This window comes from Myotis lucifugus, unplaced genomic scaffold, assembly GCF_000147115.1.
Source record: "Myotis lucifugus unplaced genomic scaffold, Myoluc2.0 scaffold_424, whole genome shotgun sequence".
Taxonomy (NCBI): domain Eukaryota; kingdom Metazoa; phylum Chordata; class Mammalia; order Chiroptera; family Vespertilionidae; genus Myotis; species Myotis lucifugus.
Window position 1 is genome coordinate 45,377 of NW_005871472.1, and position 26,519 is coordinate 71,895.

The 26,519-nt window shown below is 38.8% G+C and overlaps 1 protein-coding gene across 4 annotated transcripts in view; it reads right to left on the reverse strand.

Annotated features, from left to right (window-relative positions):
• Positions 1-26,519, reverse strand: part of MELK (maternal embryonic leucine zipper kinase) — a 59,885-nt gene that overhangs the window by 10,437 nt on the left and 22,929 nt on the right. For all 4 annotated transcript variants that reach the window (XR_002826234.1, XM_006102678.3, XM_014468061.2 and 1 more), the window contains 6 exons: positions 26,324-26,422; positions 17,874-17,942; positions 16,315-16,413; positions 11,473-11,559; positions 4,832-4,963; positions 1,636-1,758 (listed from right to left, as the gene is read on the reverse strand). Coding sequence is in view for 3 of the 4 variants with exons in the window: in XM_006102678.3 (XP_006102740.1) it covers positions 1,636-1,758; positions 4,832-4,963; positions 11,473-11,559; positions 16,315-16,413; positions 17,874-17,942; positions 26,324-26,422 (609 nt within the window). In the remaining variant the exon portion in view is untranslated. The remainder of the gene's footprint in view (positions 1-1,635; positions 1,759-4,831; positions 4,964-11,472; positions 11,560-16,314; positions 16,414-17,873; positions 17,943-26,323; positions 26,423-26,519) is intronic.

Genomic DNA, 26,519 nt, shown 5'->3' on the forward strand with positions numbered 1-26,519 from the left:
AAATAAAAGTTTAGTGGATAATTGTGCAGAAAAACCATGTTAAAATACTCTAACAGAAATGTTGGATAGAAAATATTTTTTAATCCTTTTGAATTTATGGTTGAGCTTGCTAAATAGTAAGGAAAGTCCTCAGAGGTCAAACTAAAAACAGGAGCATGAATCCAGAAATGTAACCAAGGATGAGGCTCCGCACTGCCCTAAGGGCATCTACCTACTATCCTGGATACCCTACGGCATAGGTTTTAATACTGTGGAAGCCTTACACCTATGCAAGGGTTAGACCCAAAGCCCCCATGAAAAGCCAGAAAAGCCTCCATCTAAAATTTTAAAAGTGAATTAAATATAAATATGCCCTGCAAAGAAGTTGGCAAGAAAATGTGTCTATCTTGTCTTGAGCTTTGGAGGAGAAAAAAAAAGTCTCCTTTAATAATTTGTAAGTAACCACAGGACAGTCTTCACATAAGCTCCAAGCCCAACTTCATACTATGTGCATGGTCCCTGGAATCAAAAGCCTGGAATTTAAAGTAGTCCTAAATTGTTTGTGTTCCAGGAGCATGGTAGAAGCAAACACAACTCCTATCTAAAAGAAAAGCTTCACTCCAACACAACCCAAGCTCTCAATCCTTAGTAGCTACTGAGTTGGGGAGAGAGGGTGTTGACTACAAAGGGTCATGAGGGAATTTGGGGGGCAACAGAACTGTTTTTGATTTTGGTGGTGGTTACACGACTGTATGCATTTGTCAAAACACAGAATTTTACACTAAAATAGTGTATTTAACTATTTAACTACATGTAAATTATACCTCACTAAAAAGAGAGAGAGAGAGAGAGAGAGAGAGAGAGAGAGAGAGAGAGAGAAGGAAGAAGAAGAAGAAGGAGGAAGGAGGAAGGAGGAAGGAGGAAGGAGGAAGGAAGAAGGAAGAAGGAAGAAGGAAGAAGAAGAAGAAGAAGAAGAAGAAGAAGAAGAAGAAGAGGAAGCAATAAAGTGTTCCAAAATGGAATCTTGGCTTTCTTCAACTTGGAAATAATTGGCATCCCTTTCATTCTATTCCAACTATCTCTCATTAATGTTTTCTTTCTTTTCTTGATTTGAGAGAGAGGAAGAGGGAGGGAGGGAGGGAAGATGGGTGGGGTAGACAGAGAGAGAGTGAAAGAGAGAAACATCGATTTGTTATCCCACTTACTTATGTATTCATTGGTTGATTCTTGTATGTGCTCTGACCAGGTTTGAGCCTGCAACTTTGGCATGGCAGAATGACACTCTAACCAACTGAGCTACCTGGCCAGGGCTCTCATTAATGTTTTCAATAGTTTAAGAATTCATTAAGCCCTTAGCCAGTTTGGATCAGTGGATATAGAGTCGGCCTGCGGACTGAGGGTCCTGGGTTTGATTCTGGTCAAGGGTACATGCCCGGGTTGCGGGCTCGATCCCTAGTAGGGGGCATATAGGAGGCAGACAATCAATGATTCTCTCTCTCTCCCTCTCCCTTCCTCTCTAACATAAATAAAAAAATATTTTCTTAAAAAAAGAATTCATTAAGCTTGCAAGCACATACTAGATCACATGTTGGGGCCTAGATATTTTTATAATTGAGACAATATAATCTGCTTTAAGTAATAATAAAATTAACCAACCTGTGGTGTTTGGGGAGTAGCCACACCTGTTGATGAATTGTCTTCATACCACTCATAGTCTATTAATCCAGCCACATAATTTTCATCACTTGTGGTCATATCTTCTAAACTCAGGTTCTTTGACTATTCAAAAATAGAAGGATCATGATTCAGTTTTTAAAATAGCATATACCCAGTGCAGGGCAATGCCCTGGAAGCAGAAACAAATGAGAGATAGTATATTGAAGAAGCTTACCATTCATTACAGCAAACAGGAAGTAAAAAAATTTTTTAAGTCAGATGATTAGATGGGAGAATCTCTGACTCTCAAACAATATGTCTTAAAACATTCTTACGTTTATAGCATACTACTTAGCTTGTCATTAGCAGATAATCACTAATGCCAGACAAATAACTCCTCTGCAAATCTACAAATAAAAAGCTCTGACAAAGTAGAAGATGGAACAGAAACAACTTTGAAACATGGGCTGCTTAGTTGTAAGAACATACAGAGTAGTTAGCAATTTATACTAGGAATAAATTAGCCTTATGGAAGATGTCCTGGGGGCAGGATACTTGAGGTCCCGACCTAATAATACCACCAGAGTCATTTATTTTCCCTCATTCTACCTCTCTATAAGCTAAGGCTATACCAGATCCTTCCTAAATTCTAAAACAATGGAACATAATTGGATTTTTTATTCTCCGTCCTTCCCTTTCCCTCAATATCTAGTTAACCTGGCCAGGCAATATTACTTGAATTTCTTACACCTCATTCTTTTCTTTTCCAGTCCCACTGCCACTGTTCTAATTCAAGGACAAATCTTCTCAGACCTGAACTATTCAAACAGATAATATGGTCTCTGCGACCAGTCTTTCCACCCTCTCAACCAGGAATGACAGAGTTCTCCAGGACCGCCAATTACCATCAACTAGACCTAGCTGCATGGACTGCTAGGCTGAGAAAAATACTAAAGTGAAGTCTAGGCTCAGTGGGGAAAAAAGGTACAGTGTTGTGCGAATGACGGCTGTCATGGGTATTAAAGTAGACAGTAACAGCACACACACATATCTGACTAGACAATTCTATACACCACTGGATGAATTATTAAAAATTACAGTCATAGCAGTGATATGTCATGTCTTGCTCAAAAATCCATGGTTCCCATTACCGAGAGCATAAAGTCTAACCCAGCCGTGGGCAAACTACGGCCCGCGGGCCGGATCAGGCCCGTTTGAAATGAATAAAACTAAAAAAAAAAAAGACCGTACCCTTTTATGTAATGATGTTTACTTTGAATTTATATTAGTTCACACAAACACTCCATCCATGCTTTTGTTCCGGCCCTCCAGTCCAGTTTAAGAACCCATTGTGGCCCTCGAGTCAAAAAGTTTGCCCACCCCTGGTCTAACCCCTCTCACGTGGACTTTCAAGGTTCTCTATAATCTCTCATCCACCCTTCCAGCTCACAAGCGCTCTCGCTTCCTCTCTCACTTCCCCCTACTTGAACTCTTCATTTTGCTAAACAGATCTAGTCACTGTCAACATAATATATCAAGCCCACATTTAGGTGTCTGAGCTTTTGCTAATTACATTCGTCTTGCCCTGAACACTGTGCTCTTTCTTTTCCATTTTTCTAAACTTGACTGTGGGTCCAGTTTGCATCACCCATGGCGATCATGCCCACCTCTAGCCCCTTATCTGGCACTAATCATCTACTACAATGATTTCCATTGATGTGCAGCAAGAATTTTTAAAACATGCAATACCTGACTATTTAGTCAGGGGCACTGACCTCTTTTCCCTTAGACTATCAAATAAAAAAATGATAATAGCCAACACATCAATAGCCATCTAGTGTGACTGAATCAAAATTATACCTATTTTTTTGTCAGATCAACAAAAAATATATTTTTGGTGTGCCGAAGTATTTTAGTACTTAGTTTCTGTGTGCCATGAGATGAAAATGGCTGCTCTACTATGATGTGGTATAACACAACTGTTAGAAACCAAGTGCCACACTTCATAGCGATTTGTCTAACATGGGGCCTGAAAATGTTAATGTGGATGATGATGTGATCTTTTGTGATTCCTGAATCAGATGGTATTATTGTTAAATTGAAAGTTTCATCTATTGGTTAACTATTACTTACTTTCTTATAAACAACACCCCAAAGGAAAAGGGTGATTCGATCAAAAGGGAAAATAGTACAAAAAGACTTATGTGCCTTGATTCAAATCCCAATAATTTGCATAAAGATCAGAAAAGGACCCAAAATTTTATTTCTACTTCATTTCTTGTCATTAAAATGACTATCTGGTATAAACATTGATTCAATAACATGAATTAAATGCCCAAATAATTAAATTATTAGGTAAATGCTCATTAGATGGAAGTTAAGAGTAAATATCTTCCCAGATCTTTTCCACCTGGATACTTTATGAATCACACAAGCACATGAATTGAGATCAGGCCCATCCAATGGCTTAGGAAAATGTTTCAGACCTCTTACCTGAGGTATCATGAATTTAAAACTTTAGCTGAAGTGTTTATTCTAAGTACACAGTATCTATTGTCTTTCTGAGATGACCTCGATCAGAAGCAAAGCTCATGCTTTGGTGTCCTCCTATACCCAAAGGTGTTAACTTGAATCTGAGAGTTTGTTTAAAGGGTTTGGTATGTGGACAGTATGGCTGATGGGCTGATCAAAAGCCCATGGATAAAAGATCTGCCTGGGCATGGGGTATTAACCAGCCAACAAAACTCTCTAAGAACAGGCCAGAAAACCATCCCTGGAATAAGATTATCTCACTTCAGAGATTTCTTTACACAACAGACAACTTGCACTCACACTTTTTAGTTCTTAGTTTGGTCAAAGACAAACTGGGGAGAGAAGAAGAGAGACAAGTTAGGTCTGGCATGGACATAAGACCCACTATATCTGCAGCACATGAGTGACAAGTGACAAAAAGAGAGATCTAATCCAGCTGGCATGGCTCAGTAGTTGAGCGTTGACCTATGAACCAGGAGGTCACAGTTCAATTCTCGGTCAGGGCACATACCTAGGTTGCAGGCTTGACCCCCTGTAGGGGGCATGCAGGAGGCAGCTGATCGATGTTTCTCTCTCATCAATGTTTCTATCTCTCTCACCCTCTCCTTTCCTCTTTCTGAAATCAATAAAAACATATATTTTTTAAAAAGGTTCCAACATTTACCTTGACGTTTGTGAATGGGGTACCACTGACTTGTCCCCAGGAAAAAGGAGGAAGCCTTAAACGAACTGGTTTCCCCCGAGCCTTCTTGGCTAGAAGCAGAAGATAGGTAGCTGTGAGATGATCATATTGCCACTGGAAGAAAAGAAAATCAAGTTGTTTAGAAGATTAAATGTGCTTTTTGAAATAATGTTCTATTTTAAATTAAATTTTTTCCTGGATGTAATAGACATTCAGAATTTTTAAAAATTTTTTAGCTTTACAAGGCATATAATGAAAAACAGTGATCCCCTACACCACACCACACACACCATTTCTACTCCCCAGAAAGAACTACTTTTAAACACATTTAGCTATTTTTCTATATTCCTAAATTAACTGTTTATATAGCTTTAATTTTTTCTTCAGCTTCAGATATCATTTTTAGATTTCCTACTGTGTAGAATTTAGTTCTACTATAATTCCTTCCTTCCTTCCCCACACATCTCCTCCCTGCATCCTCCTGTTATAATTTTAGTAAATCAATATTTATGTTATTATTATGTAAATACATGGTATTCACAACTAAGTAAAGGTAATGTTCAAATATTTAATTAGTACACCAACCAATCAGAACAGAGGCCAAGAGGTGTAGAATTCTGGGGGCCCTGTGATGCCGATTATTGTCATTTTAATGATGGATTTGAGGTGGGCCTAGAGCAGCCGTGGGCAAACTACGGCCTGTTTGAAATGAATAAAACTAAAAAAAAAAAAAAAAAAAAGACCGTACCCTTTTATGTAATGATGTTTACTTTGAATTTATATTAGTTCACACAAACACTCCATCCATGCTTTTGTTCCGGCCCTCCGGTCCAGTTTAAGAACCCATTGTGGCCCTCGAGTCAAAAAGTTTGCCCACCCCTGGCCTAGAGGGAGGTGCCTAGGGCCCAAGGGAGGCAACAGGGAGGGCACTCTGGGTAGTAGTTATGTACCAGTCAGTGTATAAACATTAGTATCTTACAACCAGTATGGCCACACTGGCTGAGTATTAGCCCTGCAGTTAAACCACACATGTTGCTATCCTTGCATTTCCTTTTTTTTATAACTTGTTTTTTCCTAAAGTTAAATCTTTTAAAGGCAGTTATTTATCTTACTAATTCAACTCCACAGTCTCCAACACCCTTCACCTCCTCCCAACATGTTCACACATATCAACTAATCTGTCTCCTTCTCTGTCTCCCTTTTGGAGACATTCCTCCTGATATCTGCATTCCATACTCCACTCTGGATTGGCTTCTTTCTCAGCCAGCAACTCAACTGTTAATCTTGGGATTCCCTTCACCTCTATCCTGCAATGTATCCACAATTCCCTAGATCCTAAGTATCCCTCTTTCTTTTTCCTTTCTTTCTCTCCTTCTCTCTCTCTTTCTTTCTTTTTCTTTTATTGATCTTAGAGAGAAGGAGGAAGGAAGGAAAGAAGGGAGGGAGGGAGGAACATCAATGTAAGAGAGAAATATCCATTGGTTGCCTTCTGCACGCATCCAGACGGGGATCGAAGCCACAACCCAGGGATGTGCCCTGGCAGGGAATCAAACCCGCCACCTTCTGGTGTATGGAATGATGCTCCAACCAACTAGACACAGTAGCAAGGGCCTAAGTATTCCTCTTTCTTGGTTTACTTTCTTGTTCTGGTGGAAACATCTCCAATAACTTCCTGAGGGTAGATGAATGGTAGGTAAATTTTTTGAGAGCTTGCTTGTCTGACAAATGACTGCATTCTATCCACACATTTGATTCTAGTTTAGCAAAGTATAGAATTCTAGGTTGACAATAATTTTCAGTTTTGAAGACATAGATCCATGATCTTCTCACTTCTAGTATAGCTATGGAAAAATCTAAAGTCTTTCTGATTCCCAAGACTTTGTGTATGATCCTTTTTGGTTTTTGTCCCTGACACTTTTTGAATCTTCCTTTCCCCAGTTTTCTGAAATTTCCTTCCAGAAGGCCCGTGTGTGGATCTCTTTTCATCATTTTGCTAAGCCCTGGTTAAGCCCCTTTGTTCTTAGAAACTCTTTTCTGGAATATTTCTTCAGTGGTTTCTTCCCTTCTTTCCTCTGTTTTATCTTTCTGTAACTTATATTATTTGTATGTAGGACCTTTTTTACCCCTTCTCTTCTATTTGTGTATCTCTTTGTCTTTAGGTTCTACTTTCAGAAGGTTTCACATTAACTCATTTTCCAAACATTTCTACTGAGCTTTTCTCATTTTTTTTTTTTTGGTCATATTTTAAATTTCCAACAGCTATTTCTTGAAATGTTCTTTTTAGTCATCTTATTCCTATTTCAAGAAAGAAATAGCTTCTCTTATCTCTAAGAATGTTAGTTATCATTTCTTAGCCATTTTTTCCCACTTCCTGTTATCTTTTTTTTTCCCCCTGAGTATCTTTACTTTTTCTTCCTTCTGGCCAACCCCACGTCATTTATTTTGACCTGTGGTTTTCATGTTAGACGCTTTCCTCAAATATCTGGTGATCCTTGGCTGTCTGTCTCTATTTAAAAGTGAAGAATTATAATAACACAGCTAATTAAAGGCTCTATGTGTAGTCTGGGGCTGCTTAACACCTTGGGGACTTTTCTCTAAGGCAGTGATTTCAACTGCTGTACCACAAGAATTTTTAAATCATGCAATACCTGCCTATTTAGTCAGGGGCACTGACCTCATTTCCCTTAGATTGTCAAATAAAAAATGACAACAGCCAACATTACAATAGCCATCAGGTGTGAATGAATCAAAATTACACCTATGTTTTTGTCAGACTGCAAAAAATATATTTTCGGTGTGCTGCAGAATTTCAGTAATGAGTTTATGAGTGCTGTGAGATGAAAAAGGTTGAAAATCACAGCTCTAATGTAAACACACAAGAAAACTGAACTCCCAACCACTGCTACAGCAAGTAGGTTTTTCCTCCTGGCTTTCCCCTAGAGAGGAATCTTCCAATGTTCCCCCACCCCCACTGCAAACAGGACAAAATCCTAGCTCCTGCATTCTGAGTGGAACAGCGAAGGGGGTTAGAGGCAGTGACTCACCATTCAATATGAGGACTGTGAGTGTCCATGCATCCTTTTCAAAGAGCTCATGGCCCCCACCTGAGCTATGTCTGGTACAAGAGTGCCTGTGCTTCAATGTCCCCAATCTTCTGCTTGGGTGGGGAAGAGGTGGCTGTCATGAGGCACCGGTAGAAAAAGGGACTCGGGTTCTAAATGCTTCCAATACAGACTTTCAACCGACCTTCCTGGTTTCCAGCTGCTCACTTCCCTGATTTCAGAGGCTCCCAGCACCCTGACCCCCAAGCCTTTCTGGAGCTCCAGCGCTCCAATCAGGTGGCTGACTGCCCTTTCCCACTGCAGGCACTTAGGCTCTCGCTTTCTCCAAAATGCTATGCCCTTTTCTCCCTTTGTTATTTTTGTGAGGTTTTAGAAAATGTTGGTTGCAAACATATTTGTTCAATCCACTGTACTTAACTGAAAATTTCTCAATAATGTACCCATAAGACTATGAGACTCTCTGCCCGCAAGAGTGTACCATTTTAATAACACTGAGTAATATTTAAATGCTATGTATCTCCTCGCAGTACATGATCCAAAGAGGTCTACTACCAGTTGTTTTTATTAGTAAATTTTATCAGTTAATATTTCAGATGGCCACAATCATAGTATATGCTTTGAAATTTATACAATGGATCTATCCATCTAGTGGAAGAAGTATACACTACTGTGATAAATTATCACAGAACATTTCCTTTAACCCAGACAGGGCAGGGGGAAAGGTTTCATGGAGAAAGTACTTGAGAACCAAGTGAAAACTATGTAGTTAGAATCACTCTCCATTTTCCAAAAACTACATTAAAGATTTTTTCCCACCTCCCACATCTATGGTCTCATCTATGACAGCCACCGTTTTGAAAAAGATGCCATAAACTAATCAGAAGACATGGCTAAGAAACAAGTTGCCACTTGCTTATCAACAATGGCATAAGCCAGGCATTGCCAACAACACCTGGACGGTGCTAGCGTTTTAAATGGAGTTTTCTAAGCATGCCTAGGAGTTTTACAACCATCCTCTAAGCCCTCTTTTCCTCTGAGGCATAGAAAGCATCCTTTTTATAACTTTTTTGCCATAGCCTCTGCATATTACTCATTATGATAAGGTGCACAGGGGAGTTCTGTGTTGAATACCAGATAAATCAACACATTAGTTACGCTTTCAGGTGATGTCAATCCTCAGGTCTAACAACCAACGTCTCCCTTATCTTTTAGACAGTTCCCTCTTTTGAAAGTCAAATGTCTGAAGGTAAAGCAATAGCTTTACCTGTTAGAAAGAAAGTACCATTTCTAGAAAACTAAAAACATTTTTAAATCCCATCACTGTTCAGACAGACCAAATATTAAAGAACTGCACGGGCACCTGGGCTGAGGAAAGACAGCTATTGCTACAGGGGGTTTGAAAAATTGAGGAGTAGTCCACTATCCTTCCCCTGACCTTGCTCCCAAGGCCTTCCATCTTTAAACAGCCCCCACCAGAATACATGGGTATTTGCATTGCAGGAGTGGGGTAAAGGGATGCCTTGGTCTGAATCAGTTCTCATATGTACATGTGACCCTCAGTGAAGTTCCCCAACCAGATGACTGGAAGCTCCCACAATCAGAGCCACTCATAGCTGGAAGAATTGGGGGAAAGTAAGGAAAACAATGGAGTAAAAGCTCTAGCACTGCTGCTGGGAATCTCAATGAGACAGCTCAAAATCATAAGACATATGAAACTCTGACTTCTACATATATGAAAAAAGCAATTTAAGAGTGCTTATGACCCTCACTGGTTTGGCTCAGTGGATAAATCGTCGACTGAAGGGTCCCGGGTTCGATTTCTGGTCGAGAGCATATACCTTGGTTGCAGGCTTGATCCCTGGCCCTAGTCAGGGTGCATGTGGGAGGTAACCAATCGATGAGTCTTCCTCACATCAATGTTTCTCTCGGTCTCTCCCTCTCCCTGCCACTCTCTAAAAGTCACTGGAAAAATATCCTCAGGTGAGGAATAATATTATCTATTCTGTTTTCTGTGTCAGATGTAAAGAAGACAATTCCTAGTACCATTTCACTTCTAAGTTTCAAAATTGTATTTAGAGACCACATAAAGGATACTATTTTAAAGACCTTTTTTCAATGATTCTTGAAATTCTGAGTATGTTACTTTAAGATCCAAATTTTAAAATTTTATAAATCTCATACGAAATTTTTTCTGGATAAAATGACATGTTGTATGGGATTTTCTTTGAAATACCCAGCTGAAAGTGCAGATGAGGGAGGGTGTTGGGATATAGATGAAATTAGCAAAATTTTAACAGCTGTTGAAACTGGATGATGATACATGGAAGATCACTGTTATTATACTATTCTCTCCACTTTTATAGGTGTTTGAGATTTTCTATAATAAAACTTGAAAAAGAAATTTTATGTATTTGAAAAACAGACTTCTATTAAAGATCATCCCAAAGAAAAAATCATGCAGTTTTAAGTTGCTTATATGAAAACTTCACATTTTATTGTAAAAGACTAAGGACCTACATATCTTGCAGCAGTTCCCAATTCTTGCCATTCCTTTTCATTCCACGAAAAAGTAAATTATCATTCTGTTTTCCAGACATACTCCAGAGCCTTTGCTTATTATGTCATTCAAAAGAATTCCTTTTTTTCTATCACCTCCTCACTTAAAAGAACTGTGCCTTAGCAAAGTTTTGTTTAGTTTAAAAAAAAAAATTCTTAAGGCCTTTACCTTGCAAGTTAGAAAACAGAAAAAAGAAAAAAAAACATACAAAGCATAGGTGATGAAAAGACATAGAATGAACAAGAGAAAATTAGGGCGCAAGCCCAGCCCAGCATTTACATTATACTCAGAGACAGCTCTGAGTGTCTCTACCTCTAGGAAATACGTAATCTGGATTTAAGTATCTGAAAGAGCTAAAATGATCCAACACCAGAAATCATGATAATAATTTCACAGTATTTGGTTAATAAGCTTAGGGGTGATGTGATGCTACAGGGTTGCTTTTAGCTAAGAAGGAAACTGTTTTGTGTTTACCTTAATTTTTACAGCAGAATCATAATTCCATGTTAGAGAATTTAAAGTAGTCAGAATCAGAATTCTGTCAATGCCCTGGACTATTTTATTCTGTTTCTTAATTTTCCCCCACTATAATTCTCTTTAACCAATGTTATTTTTTAAAAGGCTGTCCAGCGGACATTAAGAAAGAGCTGAGTAGAAATTAGACATGAATATAAAATAAGTGCAATAGCCCTGGCCAGGTGGCTCAGTTGGTTGAAACACTGTCCTCTCCACCAAAAGGATGCAGTGGTCAGGGCACACACCTAGGTTGCAGGTTCCATCCCCAGTCAGGGCACAGATGGGAGGCACCTGATCAATGTTTCTCTCTCACATGGATGTCTCTCTCCCCCCTCTTCCTCTCTCTAAAAATAATAATAATAAGTGCAACAGTTACACCCATGATAAAATCATAGGTCTGACAATGCTACCCTATTTTTAATATACTGATAACATCAAGAGCAATGAAATAAATGGTATTACTCTCAAATTCATGGTGCATTTCTTACCAATGAAATTAAATCCTCCATTGTCTGCCTGTTGTTTTTATGATGTACAGAAAGTTCTGTTATACAATCTTCATCAAGGTGAATAAGCTAAAAAAAAATTATAAACTTTATTAATAAAAAATTATAAAATACAGGGCAAAAGTAGGTTTACAGTTATGAGTACATAAAACAGAGCTTATTCTTGTATTATTATTTATTAATTATTGTGTTATTTTCTATACAAACAACTATAAACCTACATTTGCCCTATCCTGCATTTGTTTTGAAATTTTAAAATTACCATAATTACCTTATAAAACCAAACACCAATATATAAAAGCAACACAAGTTTGTAAAACTCTTGAGTAAGAATAAACATTCTCCATAATTTTTAAAGATATAAGCAGATGACAATAACTCAAGAAGATGAACTTTTCCCCAGCCTTCATAGCCCCAATATCATCGGATCAATTGCTAAAATTCTGTTATGCAACCAAGGGACTATATACTCCATCTCTACCACAGGAGCTACACTGGCATTTTCATCAAAGAACAGTCACCTGGGGATCCAAATCAGTGACTACAACAGACTGGTGAAAGAATGGCTCAGAATTGTAGCATATTGTTCCTCCAGATATGTTTGGGGTTAGCACAATCCAAGAAGCCCTTATGATGTTATCGTGGATGTTGCACAGTGATCATTATGCTGAAGGTACTGGCAAAACACAATATTAACAATAAGTGAGACAGCCTCAATACAAACTTTACTTTGCTTAAGGATAGATATCATCCAAGTATTCTGATCCTTGCATGATGGGACCTCCCTCCTGCACCCTGAGGTATGTCTCCCTGTGATCCCTATCCACTGTGAGTCAATACAACCTGACATAACAGGCTTTGGAATTAGATAGACCTTGGTTTTAATTGTAACATCATTGAATAACTGTGTGACCTTGAGCATGTTACTATGTCTCTCTGAGCCTCAGTTTCATCATCTGTAAAAGAGATGACATATGTAACATATGTGGAGTGCCTAGTTCAGTGATGGCGAACCTTTTGAGCTCGGCGTGTCAGCATTTTGAAAAACCCTAACTTAACTCTGGTGCCGTGTCACATATAGAAATTTTTTGATATTTGCAACCATAGTAAAACAAAGATTTACATTTTTGATATTTATTTTATATATTTAAATGCCATTTAACAAAGAAAAATCAACCAAAAAAATGAGTTCGCGTGTCACCTCTGACATGCGTGTCATAGGTTCGCCATCACTGGCCTAGTCCAATATCTGAAGAGAATAGGTCCTGAGGTTGAACTAGTTGACCTATGTGATTCATTACATTCTGGAGCTCTTTTGTCTGGGTTTAAATCTTGGTTCTATGCTTACTAGTTCTTTGACCTTGACCTATGTTGCTTCATCTGCCAAATGGGAATAATAAGTTGCTACTTCAGAGGGAAGGTATGAGGGTTAAATGAGTTACAAGAGTTAAAAACATAAAGCCCATAGACTAGCACTTGACTCTTAAAGGTATAATCCTAAGGGCTCTACCTATACTATACTGTAGTATAATATACAGAGAGTTCTTGCTATATTAGCACACTATTCTATATAGTAAGTATTCAATTAATATTAGTAATTATTATACTAAGATGTGAGAAAAATTATATACTCTTTTGGAATACCCAAAGCTATGCATTTTACATTATACTGCACCTCAATTTAAAATAATTTTTGTTATTGAAATCAGAGACTTTGTTCATTTTGGCATCTGTTCAATTGCAAACCATAGTGCATCCTATCCTATTAGAATCGTGGCCAAGAAGACAGGCAAAGTCCTCGCACACATGGAGAAATGATGACCCCCAATGGCTGAACACAGGCATTTGTACCACCTGCTCTCCACTCCACAAGGGGCACTTCCCTGCTGCTCTGCTCAGACACCTGCACCTCTGCCGTTCTTAGCCTCTCAATGTTGACAGCTGTTAGAACTAAGTTGCAAAGCTAATTGTACTTGCTCAGTAGATACTAATAATGTCATGGAGGACCGAAGGGAATATGGAGAAAAGAAACATTAGGAGTTGACAGTCATAGGAGAATCAGGAGGGAGTTCAGCCCAGGCTGCGTGACCAAAACAGTGTGCAGAGTAATGTGAAGGGGCTTAAAAAAGCACTATTTTCCCAAGACCAGTTGGCCATAGGGAAGAGTATTTATATTTATTGGTGTGATTATTCTGAAAAGCAAATATCTCACAGCTCTACCAAGTCTACACTGTGGCATGTCTGAGACGCACCTCTAAGCTATTCTGTTGACATATGCACATATCCCACTTCATTGCATAAGTGTTAGTGGGTTTTCAGAGAACATCCCCAATTATCTGAAAGGCTATTAAAATTCTTCTCCTTTAGCCGAAACCGGTTTGGCTCAGTGGATAGAGCGTTGGCCTGCAGACTGAAAGGTCCCGGGTTCGATTCCGGTCAAGGGCATGTACCTGGGTTGCGGGCACATCCCCAGTAGGAGATGTGCAGGAAGCAGCTGATCGATGTTTCTCTCTCATCGATGTTTCTAACTCTCTCTATCTCTCTCCCTTCCTCTCTGTAAAAAATCAATAAAATATATTTAAAAAGAAAAATTCTTCTCCTTTAAAGTATTAAAGTACTTTTCTAACTACATATCTGTGAGGCTACATTTTCTTCATATGCTTCAATCAAAACAGACTGAATGCAAAAGCAGATGAGTATCCAAGTGTCTTCTATTAAAGCCAGATTTAGAAAAAATTTACAAAAATGTAAAGCAATGCCACTCTTTTCACTACATTTATTTATTAAATAGTTAATTTTCATTTCTCAATTTCCTTATTTATCAATAGGGGATAAGAATTCTCCAATCTTGAAGGGTACACCTTCCACAGTGGCTCTGGGCTTAGACATGTGGCTTGCTTTGGAGAAAGGGACATTAGTAAGCATGATACAAGCAGAGGCTTGAAAAATGAGTAGTAGAGCTTGTCCACTTTCTTGCTTCTTTTGGAATCCAGCCACCATATCAAGAAGCCTGGGCTAGCCGACTGAACATAATACGCTGGTCTTTTGAGTGACTCATAGACCATACAGCCACAGCTGAGTCACCAGATGACTGCAGTCACATGAGCAACCCCAGGTTAAGACCCACACGAGAACTGCCTGGCTGAGTCAGCCCAAATTGCTAATCCACAGAATTGTACATTATTATTGTTTCAAGTCACTAAATTTTGGGATAGAGCCTCGGCCTGCAGACCGCAGGGTCCCAGTTGGATTCAGATCAAGGGCACATACCTAGGTTGCAGGCTCCTCCCTGGCCCGGGCCCAGGTCAGGGCTCATGTAGGAGGCAACCAATCAATGTGTCCCTCTCACATTGAAGTTTCTCTCTGTCTTTCCCTCTCTCTTCCACACTCTCTAAAAATCAATGGAAACATATCCTCAGGTGAGGATAAAAAAGAAAGAAAGAAATGTTATATCCTGTGAAAGAGACATCTTGAAAATGCCTAAAGAAAGTTGTCATTTTTTCGTGGTGAAGGGACTGGAATCCTTGTTGATGAAGACACCGCAGCGGCTGCGAGGACCGAGGGCTGGCAGCAGTGGCGGCCGGCAATGGCAGTAGCAGCAGGGTGATGGGGGCGGCGCCTTCCCCTGATCATTCCAGTCGCCTACCTCAGAGGGAGGCCAGACTGTGGCTTAGGCCCATTCCCCACAAGGAACGGGCCTAAGCTGTCAGTAGGACATCCCCTGAGGGCTCCCGGACTGTGAGAGGGGGCAGGCCTGGCTGAAGGACCCCCCCCCCCCAAGTGCATGAATTTTCATGCACCTGGCCTCTAGTATATGTATCATAGATACAGACAACAATGTGGTGATGGCCAGAGGGAAGGGGGTGGGGGACTCAGGGCGGAGGTAGGCAAAGGTGGGGAAAAATAAAGACACCTGTAATAGCATCAACCATAAAAATAAAGTTTAAAAAAACAAACAACTAGGAGCCTGCAACCTAGGTATGTGCCCTTGATCTGAATCCAACCGGGACACTGCGGTCTACAGGCCAAGGCTCTATCCACTGAGCCAAACCGGCGAGGGCAGGATATGACATTTCTTAGCCCCTCCAGCAGCGGACCTCTGTTTTTTTTCCAGGAGTGAGGTGGTAAAACCCTAGATCACCTTCTTGGATTTTTATTACCCAAGTTACCAAGAATGCCACGAGTACCACAAGCTTAGCCAATGAGCGGTCAGAAATACACATCAGATCCCAGTGTCTTCTATTAAGCTAGACTTTAAAGAAATTTTCAAAAATGGACAATGCTACTCTTCTTACTAAATTTATTTTTGTTATTTTTCATAAAAATATGTATTTGTGATAAAATGTAATAGGTTTACTATTTTTAAATAAATCAGTAAATAAATATTAAGAGCATAAAGGACTACTAGGATATGCTCATAAGTACTCTGGAAAGTAGACAGAACTGGTTTAACCTACTTTTTTACAGACAAATAAATAGCTTTGATAATGTTAAATAACTTGCCCGTGATTCCCAGAGCACTGGTCACAATCCTGACTACACATGAGAAATACCTGGGAGCTTTAACAATATCCATAGATTGTTCTGAGATGGGGCAAAGGCATCTTTTTAAAGGTCCCAGTGATTCTCATGCAGTCTGGGTTAATAACCACTCTCCTAGAGAGAAGCAGGCTAATGTACATAATCCGGTTGCAAGTCTCCCAAACACCAATCTGACAAATAAGTCTATTAAGTACACTTTCTTTTATATTTAGACTCCATCATTGCAGATTCTGAATTTACACAATTTTTTTTAAAATTTCTACTGGATTTCATTTTACTTACAGGATTCTTGCTTTGCCACTCAACAGGACAGTTGTAATCTTGCATGATCCAGGGATGGTTCAATAGATTTTTCACAGAAATCCGTTTCTTTGGGTCCACCTAGTGGCCATGGAGAAGTAGCTGGAGATTAGCATTCCAAACGAAGGACATAGAACAACTCTTTTCCTCCTGAGAACTCAAAATTCATCAGAACAGATGTAAACTTTATCATCACAAAAATGCTGTCAAAGACCTTAAAATGGCCTTGGAATAAATTCTTTTAGAAAGGCAATAGAAGCAAGAAAACTATAGCAACCAACATAGGCTTAGGAGATAAATGTTTAACAAACACGAACTTCATTGGTATGGACATTATTCATGAAGTTCAGCCAATCTATTGTATGATGTAATAGTCTTTTGCTGGAAAACCTATTCACAGGAAGTATTCACCAATTTAATATTCAAGCAGCCACAATGCAGGGCATTCATACTGAATATGCAATCTCTACCTCCCGAGGAGCTTACAATCACATAGAACAAGTTGAAAAGCACACCTTTCTTTTCCATTTGTAATTTTCAAATACGAGGAGAGGAAAATTAATCAACAAAGATTAAGTTTTTTGGCATTTAAAAGAAAGGACGAGGTGTTTTCAATCTCGTTATAGAGATTTGGTGGTCTGGCCCTACTTAATCAAGGTGAGTGAGCCTGAGGTAAATTTTGAATAAAAAGTGGAGAAGGCAATTAATAGATGAAAAAACTGGGAGATATTCTGAATACATAATAATAATAATAAAAAACTGCACTAATAAGGTATTCATATTTTCCAAGTGTTTCCTATTAATCTCATGTTATCCTCATAACAATACACAGCAGAGAGGCCAGGCCCAGAATCGCCCTTTTATAGATCAGTACTAGAGTAGGTGGCATGCATATTATTGGGAGGGTGGATACTTAGACCTCAGCATTCCTGACTTTCACTCAGAGGCCATTTTTCTAAATCAGTGGTTCTCAAAGTGTGTCCCAGCAGCCTCAGTGTCAGCTGGGAGCTTGTAAGAAGTACAAATTCTTAGTCTTGCCCCAGATCTATTGAATCAGACACCCTCAGGGTGGTGCCCAGCGATAGGTGTTTTGACAAGCCCATCTGACAGTTGCGACACATGCTAACATTTGAGAACCACTACACTACGTAGATCATGGGGTCCACCCAACTGTACATCAGCTCACTCAAGCTTATATTAAGTATCTACTACATACCTAATGTACAAGAGTGGGGGGCAAGGAAACAGAAGAGAGTGGAGCAAGAGTTGGTTACAGAAAACAGACAATGCTCAAGAAAAAGGAGGAAAAACCACATCAGCAAAGACATGCAACAGAGGTCTAAAAAATGCATTTGCAACAGAATTAAGAAAGCATCTAGTAGAGAATGTTTGTACAGTAGACATAATAAATGCAATTTTAAAGCTAACAGTTAAATTTGCTGTCCTCCAAATATAGTAGTAGCACCACAGACATATTACAGTTGAGTTGAACCATTCCAATAGACTTCTATTATTTAAAAATACTAAATAACAAAGTTTACCTGTAGCATTTGTTGAAGAAGCAGAATGCTACTGGGAGAGAGCCACTTAGGAACCTCATATTTCCCTTTCTGCAAAAAAAAAAAAAACATTTAAGAAAGTTAGGTTCAATCAGCCTTGACACAAATTTCTAAGGTAAACAAGCTTGAAGACTTCACCCAACTATAAAATTTCATAAACATTATTAATAACATAAGAAATCCACTTCTTGCCCTAGCTGGCTTGGCTCAGTGGATAGAGCATCGGCCTGAAGACTGAAAGGTCCCAGGTTCGATTCACGGTCAAGGGCACAAGACTGGGTTGTGGGCTCGATCCCCCATGTGGGGCATGCAGGAGGCAGCCAATCAATGATCCTCTCTCATCATTGATGTTTCTATCTCTCTCTCTCCCTCTCCCTCTTTAAAATCAATAAAAAAAAAAAAAAAAAATATATATATATATATATATATATATTTGCCCTAACCAGTTTGGCTCAGTGGATAGAGCATCGGCCTGCGGACTGAAAGGTCCCAGGTTCGATTCCGGTCAAGGGCATGTACCTTGGTTGCGGGCACATCCCCAGTAGGAGGTGTGCAGGAGGCAGCTGATCAATGTTTCTCTCTCATCGATTCCAACTCTCTATCCCTCTCCCTTCCTCTCTGTAAAAAAAATCAATAAAATAAATTTAAAAAATATATATATATTTTTTAAATATATTTTATTGATTTTTTTTACAGAGAGGAAGGAAGAAGGATAGAGAGTTCGAAACATCGATGAGAGAGAAACGTCGATCAGCTGCCTCCTGCACACCTCCTACTGGGGATGTGCCCGAAAACAAGGTACAACATGCCCTTGACCGGAATCGAACCTGGGACCCTTCAGTCCACAGGCCGACGTTCTATCCACTGAGCCAAACTGGTTACGGAATAAAAATATATTTTAAAAAAAGAAATCCATTTCTTGCTTTAAAGAAAAAAAAATCCAGCAAATTAAATACTATTATCACCTCTAAATAATCCATATATCAGAGAAGGACTAGAGTACAGAGACTGTAAAAGTGGAAAACATAAAGGTTATAGGGCTTTGGAATCTGTAATATGCACTGTAATCAATTTTGTGTTGCTGAAGCAAATTTTAGTTTATAATCTAGGAACAATTATCAGTTGACAAAATGAGATAATTTTTAGAAAAGGCATATTTGGTGGCAGGACATAGGCTGTGGTTAAAAACAGGTCACATATCATCCACAAGGCAGAATTTATAGTCACTGAGGGAAACCGATGAAAGCCAACTTCTAAAGCAAGTACCTCTTTTGGGAATGGAAGAGACTCAGAAGACAAATGTTTATAATCTGGTATACTCAGAACCTATAATCACCAAGTCATCAACTGAAAATAAGACCAGGGGCTTGAGAAACACTAACACGTAACAGAATATTTCTAAACAACCTGCCACACACCCCAATTCAGAGGAAATGATATAATCATTTCTCTTAGCAGAGAACAAATTATTTAATGCTGCCAGGATAACAGGTTAATTATTTGAGCAAAATTAAGATTGAACTGTAATTCACAGTCTATACCAAAATTAATTCCACCCAGATTAAAGAGGACCATAAGAGTATATAAAGAGGCCCTAACCGGTTTGGCTCAGTGGATAGAGCGTCGGCCTGCGGACTAAAGAGTCCCAGGTTCGATTCTGGTCAAGGGCATGTACCTTGGTTGCGGGCACATCCCTAGTAGGGGGTGTACAGGAGGCAGCTGATCGATGTTTCTCTCTCATCGATGTTTCTAACTCTCTGTCCCTCTCCCTTCCTCTGTGTGAAAAAAATCAATAAAATGTATTTAAGAAAATAGAGTATATAAAGAGTATGCAAATACAGGACAATAAGAGTATATAAAGAAAGCATGGGTGATTATTTTTAGAGTTTTTCTAGACATGACAGCAAAACCAAAAACTATGACAAAATAAAAAACTGGCATTTCTATACAGCGAAACACCACTAACAAGGTTAATTATCAGCAAATTGGGGGTGGGGGAAACCATTTCTACCTAAATGACAAAAGATTAATATATTTCATCAGATTAAAAAACTCTCACAAATCATTAGGATTTCACCACCACCAAACCTGTTTTTCCCACATCCCTCCTACTCCCCCATCTCAGCAAATGGCAACTACATTACCAGGTGGTCAGGCCAAACACTTGGCATCATCTTTAGCTCCTCTTTCTCTCACACTTCACATCCAACTCATCAGCAAAATCTACTGCTTCTATGTTCAAAATATATCCAGAATCACCTGTCACTGCCTCCAATCACTAAATTCTCTCACCTGGCATACTGCAAGGGGCTCCTAACTGGTCTTCCAGATTTCACCACTGTCCCCCACAGTCTAGTCTCCACTACCACCACCAATGTTCTTTTAAAACATCTGACCTGGGAGTACCCTTCTAGTTGCTAGATGGGATGCTGCCCAATCCATGAATTACTTAATAAAGCCAAATAGATCTTGAAAAATACATACAGAGTCTGGTCATGTCACTTCATTACTCCAAACTCTCTACTATCTCCCCATCTTGCTCAGAATGAAATCCAAATTCCTTACTCTGGCTCTAAGGCCCTGCCTGGTTTGTATTTCCCCATCCAGCCCACTCCCCCACTCCTTGTTGCCTCTCAAATTCACCTCCTAACTGTCCCCCTCACTCATAAACAGTCCTGCCTTCGGGCCTTTGCACTCTGTTCCCTCTGCCTATAATACTTTCCCCAATATCTACAGTGACTGTGCCTTAATCTTCTTCAAATCTCCACTTAAATTCAGTGTTATCAGTGAGGGCTCCTCTGACCACCTTTATAAACAGCATCCCTTCCCTCCTCTACCCCATCATTATCTACCTCCTTTTCATGCCTACTTTTCTTTATAGTCCCATCCCCACTTGTCAAATGACATATTTATTTCTTTTCCGCCTCACTACATTAGAATATAAGCTCTTTAATCACAGGGATTTTGTCTGTGCTGTCCATCTAGACTGTCTGGCCCTAGCATATAAAAGGTGCTCAATAATAAATAAAGGAATGGGATAAAAAGGTATGCATTTCAAAAGAAAATGGGCAAAGAATAGTCACAGGTAATGCCCAAAACAAGAACTTGTAAATGGCCAATAAACATGAAATGGTAAACTAATCTAGTAATAAAAATAATTAATTTAAACAAAAATATGATACCATCTGTTCTCTATCAAACTGACAAACTTAAAAAAAAATCACTCAGTAAGAGTTCAGGGACAAGAGTGGCTATATATACAACTAGAGGATATAAACTTTTATGAAGAGTAATTTGGAAATACATATGTATAAAACACATTCAAAATTGCATGTCCTTGATCCAGCAATTTCACTCCTAGCAATTTATCCTCAACAAATAATGTGGTATGCAAAAACTTATGGATAGGAACATTCAGCACAGAATTGTTTACGGTACCTTTGGGAACTAAGGAATATAGTCTGATACGGCAAACTTCACAGGGCCCCCCAAATTAATGAAAGACAAAATTAACTGAATAAAGACTCAGTAGAGTACCTTCCACAAGTCATAAGGCCGGTGACCCATCCCCATGACCTGACATGCTCAGCTCAGACTCTGCACTGAAATACTGGCAGAAATAAAGTCCAGAGCTGAGTTCTGCTGCCAGCTTAATCCAACAACTTATTTGAACACAGTACTTTAAAACACACAGGGCATTTGTACAAATGTTTTTATCCTGTGCAGTAGGCAGGGATTATTAACCACATTGCACAGATGAGGAAACTACATCTCAGTCAAGGATAGCAAATGCTTGTTCAGTATTATAATGCAATGGTTCTCAACTGGGGATGTGCTTTTGTCCTCCAGGGAACATCAGGCAGTGTCTGGAGACATTTTTGATTGTCATGACTTGGGGCTACTATGGGCAGAGTGGGTGGAAGCCAGGGATGCTGCTAAACATCCTACAATGTGCAGGACAGCTCCCACAACAAAGAATTATCTAGTCCAAAATGTCAATAGTGCCCTGGCCAGATGGCTCAGTTGGCTGGAGTGTCGTCTCGTACACCAAAAGGTTTTATGGGTTGGATCCCTGGTCGGGAAGCATATAGGAGGCAACCAATTAATGTTTCTCTCTCACATCGATGTTTCTCTCTCTTCCTCCCTCCCTCCCTTATCCTCTCCCTTACTCTCTCTGTAAAAACCAATAAAAACATGTCTTGGGTGAGGACTGAAAATAAAATAAAATAAAATGTCAATAGTATCAAAGCTGAGAAAGATTGTTATAGAGGAAAAAGGGGTATATATAGATAGGACTAGAAGAGAGATACAGTACTTTTTCTACTGTACTGTGCTGGAAGGTCTAAGGAAGCCTAAGGGTAGCCAGGAAGAAAGGCTCCTCATTTAAATACTGAAAGCATATATCTAAGGATCAGACAGAAAAGATCTTGACAGGAACAACTGTGCTAGGGAAGAGTAACTCTAGAAAAGGCCCTGTGACAGCCTTGGCTGTGACCCTCCACCCTGGCTTAAGCTCAGTCTTTGGAGAATTTTTGTGTGTTTAAGGGATGATTACCTTGAAAAAGAGAGCAAGAAACAGGTAATGCAGAGAAAACCCAAGTGGGAGAGGAAAAAAGATCTGTGGGCTAATAAAATAATCCTGGGAATTCTAATGGGCTTGAAATTGTTCATTTTTCACATGGTGCTAAGAAAGTAGGCAATTGCTCCAACACATACATAATCACAGCACTGTAGTCAGCTCTGTAATTATAAAATATAATCTCATTAAGAGATAATTTGCTCATTTTCTTTAAAATTATAAATTTTACTTGTTAGAAAGCTATTTTACTTTCAAGCTATTCAACTTTCATTTACTAAATTATTTATACTCCCCTAATATTTGTGTACCCAGAACTAGAGTACAGTCATGCTTGTCTTTGAATGTAGTGATGGCAAATGAATATAGGTGACATTAATAAGATTAATAATCTATCCGTAATCATGCTGGAAATTGCAGTTGAGCATTTTGGTTAAAATAGTCAACAAATGCAAACAGTAAACAAAGTCTGCCTCTTAAACAAGAGTTACATACAGTATATCAAATATTGCTGGGTATTTAAATCAAACCAGGAACTGAGGGAAGTGTTATTCCCCAGTGAGGAATTTTAGAACATTCTAGGCAAAAATACATACTGCATGCAAGTGATACGACACCTTAATTAGATTCAACCAGCAGACTATTACACTGCGACTCGGAACAATAGTTCTGAGCCAAGATTACAATAAATTTCAAAATCTATAATGTGTGAAATTAAATTCCACAATAATACATAAAAGTCCTAATTTGAATCAATTTTCAACTTGCAAACACATGAAAAACTAAAAAATGAAATTCAGAGGAGAAACAAAGAATATACAGTATTAGTAAATAATATTAATTAGGAAGGCTAAATCTCCACTGAACAAGAATTAGACATTTTGTACCATATTCAATCCACTGCAGAAGTATTTGATTTACCAAAAATATCAATATCTACTATTAGGATGTAACACTTTTATATTATCTTAAGGTAATTCTCCTCCTCCCAGAGGATTAATACAGGATCCAGTAGTACACTCAAATAAAAAATAAAAGTAGAGGATACTGAAGTTTGCATGTTGGTACATTCACCTTGTATTGGTGAAACAATACATTCATAATTAAGAGCATTAATTCCATGGCTGCCATATGAATGTGAACGAACTTGCAGTAACAGCAAATGAAGGCAAATGAACAGCACAGAAGTTTAGGTCTGGATAGGTTAAAAAAACCAGCAAAGTTTGGATTTCAGTCAGTAAATAAGGAAAACCATGGATATAATGTAGTTCAATTTCAGTAAGGAAGGAGTGGTATAAGGAGATAAAATATGATTCCATAGGTATACTAATCTGAAAAAAATACATAAAATCTGGTATACACTGTCACTAGGTAAATAACCTCATGCCAATAAATTTGAAAAATTAGACAAAAGGGACACATTATGTCCAATTCCGAATTCCTGATCATCCCTGCTCTACCAGGATTCTTTCCCATCCCAGATGATAGCAGCTCCAACTTCCTAGTTGCTCAGGTTACTCTCCTCATCCCATCCATCAGCAAATCACATCAGTTATATTTGCAAGTATAACAAGAAAGCAGATATTATAACTACTGGACTGATGACTACCAGGCTTAAAATTAAAAACATGTTTAGAATTAGTGCCACTATGTTAGCTATCTGCACCAAAAGAAATGCTTTCCTCTACTGATGTAATTGTTCCCCTTATCTTTCTCATAAATACCCCTTTCCTTTGCCTCATAATCAGAACACTATTTGGGTTTCTGCCTGAATCAGTGCTTCCCAAATAACTTTTTTTTTTATCTCAAATAAATGCTTGTTACCTTTCACTTTGACCTTTTATTTTTAGGTTAACACTAGTGACTATGATTATGGCGGTTACATGAATATTAGGCAAAATTTTTTACTGCAATTCCCAGGGTGGGATATAGGGAAAACTACATAGTCAAATAAATTTTAAAATTGAAGATTGAACTTAGTGTCCTTAGACTTCTATCACATATGCAATGGGCCTCCTGGGACTCTCAACTTGTGCACCTTCCCAGAAATGACAGTTGATTTAGGTGGTGCCCTACCTAAACGGTGTTACAAACCCAATAGTCCAGCCACATACCAGTAAACCTCTCACTGTTTCTCTTAATGCTTCTCCCATCTAATGCCTCTATGTCTACTCCACCAGGCATGCTCTGTCCCACATCCGTTTCAGAAACACTTTTACCCTTCTTTTAAAGCCCTGCTCAAACCTCACTTCCTTTCAAATCCCATGCCGACTCCTGTATTACCTTCATTTATCCCTGTTATAATATGGCATTCCTGACCTCTTGCCCTTTTGAGATAGATAGCCTTGACTCTGTCTCCAACAAGAAAGCAAGTCCTGGTGAACAATGGTCAAGTTTCATAGATCTTTGTTCACAACCTTTCAGCATCTCACACAAAGAAGACCTTCAGGAAACATTTGTTCAACAGAAGTGAATTCAAGACGCACTCAGAGACGCTGCTCTGCTGGTCTGACCCTGGTTTGCTACAGACTCAGTATGGTGCCCTTTCTTCACCTTTGCCTATCTTCTTTTGCTAGCTTGCCTTAAATATTAACTCTTTGCCCAGCTGGCGTGGTTCAGTGGTTTAGCGTCGACCTATGAACCAGGATGTCACAGTTCAATTCCCAGTCAGGGCACATGTGCAGGTTACGGGCTCAATCCCCAGTAGGGGCATGCAGGAGGCAACCAATGAATGATTCTCTCTCATCATTGATGTTTCTATCCCTCCAGGGATAGAACTGGGAATGGAACCATGACCTCCTGGTTCATAGGTTGACGCTCAACCACTGAGCCATGCTGGCCGGGCATTAAAAAACATTTTAAATATTAACTCTTTAAAAAGAATTTTACCATTTTCCTTGCTATATCTGATTTTGGGGTGGTTTTTTAAAATATATTTTTATTGATTTCAGACAGGAAGGGAGAGGAAGAGAGATAGACACATCAGTGATGACAGAGAATCACTGATCAGCTGCCTCCTGCACGCCCCTACTGGGGATTGAACCCGCAACCTGGGCATGTGCCCTTGACTGGAATCGAACCTGAGACCCTTCAGTCCGAAGGTCGATGCTCTATCCACTGAGCGAAACCAGTTAGGGAAATTTTTTAATTGAATGGTATAATTCACACAACATAAAACCCACCCTTTTAAGTATACAAGTCAGTGGTTTTTAGTACATTCACAAAGTTGTGCAACCATCATAACTAATTCCAGACAGAATGTTATCATCACCCCAAAGAGAAATCCCATACTCATCAGCATTCACTCCCACTGCCACTCCACCTTTCCCCCAACCCCATAACCACAAATCTACTTTCTATCTCTAGCACATATGATTTAACAAAGCTTGGTTTTATTATCCCTTATAACCAAATATTTTACCTTCAAAAAGAAAGTTTTTCTTATTTTATAGGAAAATTTTATTTTAACACAGCAACTAACTAAAGTATCATTTCAGGATACAAAACAAAAACTCTTATCAGGAAAATCATCTTACATGTTTACTTTCCCTTAATTTTTTGTTTTGTTAAGCTTTTTATTGAAGAACTACAATAAATATATAGAAAAGTACATATTAGGGTATACTTTGATAAATTTTCAAAAACTGAATACACAAGTATAACCAGCACCCAGATCAAGGCAGAACCGAAGCCCCATGCCCCTCTTCCAGGCACTTTCACCTCCAAAGAGTAACCATTATCTTGACTTCTAACAGCATACATTACTTTTGTCTGTTTTTGTACTTTCACAAGTAGAAGTATTTAATATGCAGTACAGAAAACGTTTACAATGAAATTTATACCTTGGAGTACTCACCATAATCTTCTTGTACAAAACCATAACATTATCATCATCAAATGGTAGAAAGCCACACATAAGTACATATAAGAGTATGCCCATGCTCCAAACATCTGCCTGAGAGGGAGAAAATAATAAATAATTCCAAAAAGAAAATTTAGAACATATTTGAGAATGGCAGTACACATAATAGAATTACAGAATCTTCACAGAG